This window comes from Elephantulus edwardii, unplaced genomic scaffold (genome assembly GCF_000299155.1).
Source record: "Elephantulus edwardii isolate Elephantulus edwardi_28Jun2011 unplaced genomic scaffold, EleEdw1.0 scaffold00022, whole genome shotgun sequence".
Taxonomy (NCBI): Eukaryota; Metazoa; Chordata; class Mammalia; order Macroscelidea; family Macroscelididae; genus Elephantulus; species Elephantulus edwardii.
The window spans coordinates 8,977,502-8,985,250 of record NW_006399772.1 but is presented as its reverse complement, the minus strand read 5'-3'; the positions used below and the strand labels follow the sequence as shown (position 1 = coordinate 8,985,250).

Sequence of the window (7,749 nt, the reverse complement as noted above, 5' to 3'; positions counted from 1 at the left end):
ATCTTAAGATCTATCCCAACTTTATATGTATGGGGTGGATTAAAATATGACAGAACTACTCTAGTGGGGACAGGGGCTGTGCAGAACTATGAAACCAACTCATTTCTCAACAGTGTGTACCTCATCACCATCTCATCGTGAAAGCAAAGGAAGAATTGTGGGTTCAATCGACTCCAACATTTGGTCATCAATCTTAGTGTTTCTCAGGCCTGAACTCCAATGTCAATCCTTATTTCCCAGGCACCTTTCCCTCTGTATGTCCAGTGTTCTCTGTATGTCACAGTGCTTACTTCCTGTCCAACTGTAGTCTGCCCCCTATGACGTATCCTGTGGCCACAGCCGAGACACGCTGCCATGCCAGAGCGGAAGTCTGAGACTGGTGTGAGCCCACCAAACAGCACCCCTCACCATGGCTGTGCCTGTGGCCTCACTGTTGGTGGCCTGGACTCTAAGAGTATAGGTGGAGGTCGTCTCATAGTCCGCTTTTGTCACCAGCTGGAGTTCGCCTGTCTTGGGATTAATCCAAAATATGTTTGGGTGCTGGAGGCTGGCCCCGCCTGCAGCGATGGAGTAGACGATGGTGCTCTGGGGGAAGTCCTTGTCAGTGGCTCGTACCTGTCCAATCCGAGCTCGGGCTGGAGGAACAGAATATATCTGAGGTTAGTACTGCCGTGGGAGGGAGCTCTGGTGGGCTGGCAGGAAGGAGCTGTATTGTCAAGCCAAAGGTATGCAGTTTGAATTTATCAGCTGTTCTGCAGGAGAAGGATGGGCAATGTCCTGTGCAAGTTACTGCCTCTGAAAACGTGCCAGAGGGTCAGCTATGGGTTGGTTCCAACTTGATTGTACACAACAACAATACGGCTGAGGGCGTGGGGCACAGGGACAGATGACCCACCTCACTGCCAGGTGAAACAACTCTCAGAGTTCTTTGTGTTATTCAAAGTCTAGGTTATGTCTTCAGTCCCATTATACTTAAAAAAAAAAGGGCAACCCTTGCTATTAACTCATGTCACTTCTGACTCGTGGGAACCCATGTTCTGCAGAGCTCCATAGGCCTTCCAAGCTGTGATCTTTTTGGAAGCAGATCATCAGGCTTTTCTAACACAGAGCTGCAGGATGGGTTAAAGCACCACCACAGGGGCTCTCAGGCAATTGCAAGTGACTTGTTCCATGTAGGACCTAACCCAGCCCTCTGCCATTGAGTCACTGCTAAAAGTGACCTTTAATTTAGCTTCCAAGGTGGTAAATCTTTACAGAAGGCCACTGCCTATTTTCCTTCTGCAGAACAGACCTGGTGGATTAAAACCCCTGACCTGACATGTAAAGCACGATACCACCAGAGCTCTTTACTCAGGACCTAGTCCTGTGTGGTGGCTTCACAGGTACAGAGTTGCACTGTCAACCTAAATAAAGGTAGTTCGAATCCCCTAGCTGCTTCTTGGGAGAAAGATGGACAATCCATCTCGTTATGGGTCATTGACAGCCTCTGAAAAGTCACTGGAGGCTCAGCTGTGAGTTGGTTCTGACTTGATAACATAATAACGAATGCTAATAATTTTGCTATTGTAACAGCACTGCTGAAAACAACTTCGCAGGCACAAAGCTTTTGCAGCAGTGTTATAGAAAGGATTTCTCCTCTGTCTTATACTCTATTTTGTCTAATCCTGTAATGCATATGAATTGCTTTTAAAATAGGAATAAATATAAATATTTTTAAGGATTTAGCAGCCAAAAATGATAAATTATAAATTTCAAATTTCTATCCTATTATTCTTATTTTACAAATCTTATTGGAGAAACTACTGGAGCTTTGACCTGCTTGCTTTATGAAAGCTCTTTCTCATAAATTATACTGTTAGTTTAGCCCCAGTACCAAGTAAAATACTTGACCCCAAAGTAGGTGACCAAAATGAATTGTAGTAAAACCTATGCATTCCATTGAAAACCTTGTTCACTTCTGCTGCATTTGTTATCCGGTAGCTAAGTTATAAGATTAAAAACATTTCTTTGCTCCTTTTTTTTGTGCTTTATTTTAAACTTAATGACAGAAATAGAAATTAAAATGAAGTAGCAATTTAAAGGGTTGTTTGGTTTTTGAAAGAATAAGTAATCCATAATCAATGGAATAAAATTGTGGGGAAATCTGAGATTGTATTAGAGAGTTCACATCATTACTTTCAAACTGGGGCCGATAGGAAGAAAGTGAAGTCAAAAGTAGGAGCCCTACAAGACTTTAATGGGGGCAAGACTGGAGGAATCAGGGTATATATATATATACACAGAGAGGCTTAAAAGAAGGCCTCCAGTGAATGCAAGTCATGGTGAGAGACACAGTCTTTATTTTGTTTTTAAATGAAGGTAGTGTAGGAATGGGAAACTTTATCTTTTCAACTTCAATTTTCCAAGTGAGCTGGATAAAAATCGAGGTGAGACCAGGAGAAAGTTCAACTATAAAGAGAGAAGATTAGAGGAACCAGGCAAACAGACAAAGCCGTAATCAAGGGTTTCTAACAAATGCGGTTTAATCACCAGTTTTCAAAACCCAGACTTCACCTGAAGGGCTCCTCAGCAGTAAGGACAATTTAAGAGAAAAATACAAGATGCAATAAACACTAATCAGCTGGCAAGTGCAGTTCAAACACCAGGCAGGCCCTCTCCAAGGGAGCATCCCCTCGACAGAGCCGCGTCTGGGTGAGTCTATTACCTACCTGAGCTTACTTCTGACACGTTAAATACATAGGACGGCGTATCAAAGATGAGAGGGAACTCATTTACCGGGATTGTTAGGATATAAATATAGATGTTATCTAAAAACAGAAATAGAAAAAAATTTCAATCTCGCTATTCTATTCTCAGCCACTGATTTGCTTTTTCAACATTTCTAAAGTATCTTCTGTGCAAAACACTGGGGCTACAGGATGAACAAGATGCTGTCATCCTTGCCTTTAAGGCACTTTTGTTGTTATGTGCCTGTGAGTTGGAACTGACCTCCCGCAGGCTTTTCCAGAGTCTGTGAATCACATGGGAAGAGATCATCCGTCCTCCCAGTGAGAAGCTGGTGCATTCGAACCACCTGCTTTTGGGTTGGCAATGCCACTACTTATCCATTAGGTCTCAAGGTGTGTTCATTTTTATCATACCCTGCTTAGGGCACAAGGAAAGATGAAGGAGGACTACCTTCCAGGAGCACGTGTGTGCTGAGCTTTATAAGAGAGTTTATACTACTTGATACGAAGTGGGCTTTGACTCATGGTCCCTCAAAAGTAAGAGTAGGGCTACTGTCCCAGGTTTTCAAAGCTGTGACTTTCAAAACCAAACCACCAGGCCTATCTTCCAAGGTGCTACTGGATGAGCTTGAACCACCAAACTTTCAGCTAATCTTCCAAGGGACTACAAGGACAGTTGTCATTGTTGTGTGCTGTTGAGCTGGAATCAACCCATAGCTGACTCTTTCAGCTGCAGTAAATGGCACTAGAGGAGATTGTCCATATTTCTCCCAGCAGTTCCAGGATACTATGTTGCAATCCCAAAGGCATGTGGTTTGAACCCACCAGGTCCTCTGCGAGAGGTTTAACTGCCTTGGAAAACCTATTGGAGGGTCAACTGTGGGTTGGCTCCGATTCGAAAGCACACACCAACAACAACATATTACCACTAGATCACCAGAGCTCCCAACAAGGGCTATTTGAGTCAGATAAATGAAGCTGGAGGTGGACTAGACTGGGTATTCTTGGCATATGCCAAGCGACTGAAAAACCAAACATCCTGCCCTTGAGTTGATTCTAACCCACAGAGATGCTGTAGAACTTCTCAGAAGGTTCCCAAGGCTGTTATCATTCACAGAATTAGGATGCCTTATCTTTCTCCTGTGGAGTGGCTGATGTGTTCAAACTACCAACCTTTTGGTTAGCAGCTGAAGTCTTTAACCACTATGCCACTAGGCCTACTCAGCTCATTGCCTTTGAGGCAGAATCTACTCAAAGTTGACCCTTAATTGAGTGTCTGAGGCTGTAAATTGCGTGGAAGGAGACTGTCCATCTTTCTCTTTTGGAGCCACAGGTGGATTCGAACAGCCAAAGTGGTGCCGACTTGGGGTTAGCAGACCCACTCCCTACGGACCACGCCATCAGTGCGTCCCAAGGCAAAGACATTAGACAGCATCTTTTATTCTTGAGAACCACAAGCTGTTTGGGCTAGCTTGGAGGAAGTGGGCTTAGGGGACAGTGACTGGAAATGAGGCTTGAGAATGAAGTAGAAGCCAGATGATTAAAGTCCTTGCATATGAAATCAGAGTTAGAACTTGAACTGGAAAGCTATGAAAGACAGTCAAGGGCTTTCTGCAAGGATGTATTATCACAGTATTTGCATTTCCTATAACATTACTAATAGAACTAGGAAGGGTACAGTGGAGAGAGACACGATGCAGACAGAGAGACCCTTAAGTATGCTTTGCCTGTCTGAAAGAAGAAAAAAAAAAAAAGAGACAGCTAAGGGTTGTAATCGAGCCAAGAAAAGGCAAAGCCTGCATTAAAGCAAACACAGTGGAGCGCAGAGCAGAGATGGGGTCGGGGAGGGAGCAGATTATTGAGATTTTAGGAAGTGACACCGAGGAAAGGGAGAAAGAAATGTACCAGGGAAAGAAGGAGAAGACTGATAAAACTTTCAAATGTCTGATTTTATGGAAGCCTGCTTTTTAAATACCAACAATACCATTTAGCACAGTCATTGCTATTCAAGAAGATGCCCCAGGAAACGAGTTACGGTGATACTTGCTTTTATAGTGAGGTGGAGAAACATCCTGCACTTGGATTATCATGGAGTATTTATTACCAGCTGCCAGATTACTTGGATTTTCATAATCCAGATCACCAATCAACTAGATTAAAACAGAGATGTTAGATTATACAGAACAGACAATTCTACTTATCACACTGATAAAGACATTTTCCCCCACAGCTAGCAACTGGGTAAACTGGCAAAGCCATTCTGGACAGCGTTGGAGCCATTCATAGTTATATCCATGCCTTTATTTATTGCTAAAGAGCTTGTTCTAAAGAATTTATCAGGAGAGAGGGTTTCTATACAAAGATAGTCAGCAAGCACTATTGTACAACAGCAGGGACTCAAACTTCAGGCGACTGAAGAAGAAAAGCAGGATACAGAATCCTACTTGCCGAAATATTGTTATTATTTAAAATACTTACACATACTTAGAATACTTATGCGTTATCTAGACCATGTATGAATATATGCATGGAATAAAGCCAAGAAGGAAGCAGATCAAAATATTAGCAATTATTATCGTGCTTTTCTGTGTCCTCGACATTGTCTACATCGGATATGTGCTAATTTCCTAAACAGAAAGAAAATGAGAATTATTTTTCAAAGGACTCTCTGAATAAAATTGGTGAGATTTTCTTGAGAAGTGAAGGAGGGCTTGCAGTGTGAGGTGGACGAGGAGGTGGGGAGAAGGGCTGGGGAAAAGGCCTGCTTCATTCTTCTGCTTCAGGCTGTATCTCTGGTGCCAACCAACCCGCTCTCTAGACCCCTGCTCACCACCCATGTTCCTTGCCCTTCCCCTTTCCTCTTCCCCTTCCCCTCTGCCCCTCCAGCAAGCTCTCTAAGTGTCTCAACACCCATTGTCTCTCATCTCTGGTTTGACCCTGTGGAGTGGCCATAAGTGTGTTGCCCTCATTCTTTCATTTGGGTCTCCAGGGTACTGTTGTCATTGTAAGTTGCCATCAGATTGGCCTCTGACTCCCAGCAATTCAAGGCACAAGCCAACAAGACACTCCCTAGTGCTGTGACATTCCCCTGATTGGCTGGGGTTTGGACGGTTGTGATCCATCAGGTTTTTCCTGGCTGACTTTCTAAAGCAGAGTGCCAGGCCTTTCTTCCTAGTCTACCTTAGTCTGGAAGCTCTCCTGAAGTCTGTTCAGCATCACAGCCACACACAAGCCTCTACTGACAGGTTGGTACATAAGGTACAGTGGCTACGGATAGAATCAGAGTCTTCCACCTGAAGCAGTCTACCACTATCCAGCAGCGCCTCACCCAGTTAGTCTCCAGTGCTGAATTTATCAGGGTACATTCATGGTCTTGGCTCTGCTTCCTCTCATCTCACCTCTTTATGGGCAAGGAATGAGCTCTCAAATAAACAAGTGCTTGAGCCCAGAGGGCACTAATGTGACTACAGAGGCAGCTAAACAGCCCAGCAAACTGTGAGCTATGCAAGAAAGAATTCAGTCCTTAGCACCCCAGGCACAAGTCTGCATAACAAACGAGTTCCGGAACCTCGGTAAAATAAAGAGCAAATGGGAAAACTCCCTATTAAGTTTGTCAGTTACAGTCGCTCCGCTCCGGAGGGGAAGTTACCTTGGAAATGTCCCTCTATGGGGTAGCGGGCATGCTAGGCATGTTAGACCAGCTTCCCCATTGCCCTTTCAATGATGCAATGACTGTTAACTGACCACAATTCTCCCAGAGCCAGCTGGATCCTGTAAAAATCTGCTGCTGCTCCCCACTCCAGATGGCGTGGTGAAGTTGAATTTGTTGTTTGGTGCTTCGCTGTCATCATCAAAGCAGAACTTGTTCAGGTCCAGAAGCAGCGTCCCCTTGGCTGCACTTTCAAGCACCATAATGCTGGCAGAAAGACATGATTCAATATTTCCCCCAACAAATGTCAACTGAATGTTGCTTCTCTCTTAGCCTGGTCACCTCTATTTTCATTTTAATTAAAAATCTTTGATCTGGTTTCTCTGTTTCTGCTCTTGCCTTCTTTTAGACTTGGCTTTACTTTCTCCCGTTAAAATGTTGAATCAAGTCTCTCCTATGTACCAAACGATCCTTCATTTCATTCAGGCCCTAACCATGACCTACGAGTCCCTCCATGATGCCTTTCCCACCTCGCATTGCCTCTCTGCAGCTCTTACCAACCCTCCTTCTTGTCCTGTTCCTATGACACTAGCCCCTGCTCCTTGACCACCACCCAACTCTGGCCTTGGAGTCTTTTCACTTCCTGTGGAATATTCATCCCATGTGAGCCACATGGCTCACTCTTCCACTTTTCACCTCTAATGAAATGTCACCTTCTCAATTAGACCACCCCGATTACCTTCTCTAAAATATCAAGTCCCTACTTATTTCTTTATTTCCCATTGCTTTCTTTGCTTTTAATGTCTTTTTTGGTTGTTTTGAAAATTAAAAGAAAAATTCTTTCATTGTTATACAATTCCTTCCCCCAAGTATATTCCACTATGCAGCCTTCATTCTGGACTTCTGTCGTGACAATAACACTTAATCATATACCCATTTTAAACACCTTTCTCTCTTATCTGTTTCAATGCAGTATACATAATTTATCCCCTCTTTCTCAGTCTTCCCCCAACCCCGATGTCAGTTCTGTTTTTCAACAGTGGTACTAGACACATCATTTTCCACAATACTGTATTTTTTTTGATACTATATATTTTAATTATTTATCCTATTTATTGTCTATTCCACTCCTCCCAGGTAAACAAGGGCAGGGATTTTTTTCATTTTTCTTAGTGGCTTTTTCTTATAGACAATAACCAAAAATCCCCCCCCACCCATTGCCTTTGTGTTAGACTCGGCTCACAGCTGACCCTCCAATAGTTTTCAGAGGCTATAAATCCCTCAAGATTGGTGGAAGATCTGTTAATAATCTGAGTTATGCAGATGATACAACCCTGCTTGCTGAAACTGAGGAGGACCCCATGCATTTGCTGC

The 7,749-nt window shown here is 43.5% G+C and overlaps 1 protein-coding gene across 1 annotated transcript in view; it reads right to left on the bottom strand.

Annotated features, from left to right (window-relative positions):
* The window catches only part of CDHR3 (cadherin-related family member 3), a 96,901-nt gene that overhangs the window by 21,511 nt on the left and 67,641 nt on the right, over nucleotides 1-7,749 (bottom strand). Inside the window, exons 10-13 of the mRNA XM_006882685.1 lie at nucleotides 6,471-6,642; nucleotides 4,774-4,876; nucleotides 2,709-2,807; nucleotides 409-635 (exon numbers count right to left, since the gene is read on the bottom strand). Coding sequence (XP_006882747.1) covers nucleotides 409-635; nucleotides 2,709-2,807; nucleotides 4,774-4,876; nucleotides 6,471-6,642 — 601 coding nt within the window. The remainder of the gene's footprint in view (nucleotides 1-408; nucleotides 636-2,708; nucleotides 2,808-4,773; nucleotides 4,877-6,470; nucleotides 6,643-7,749) is intronic.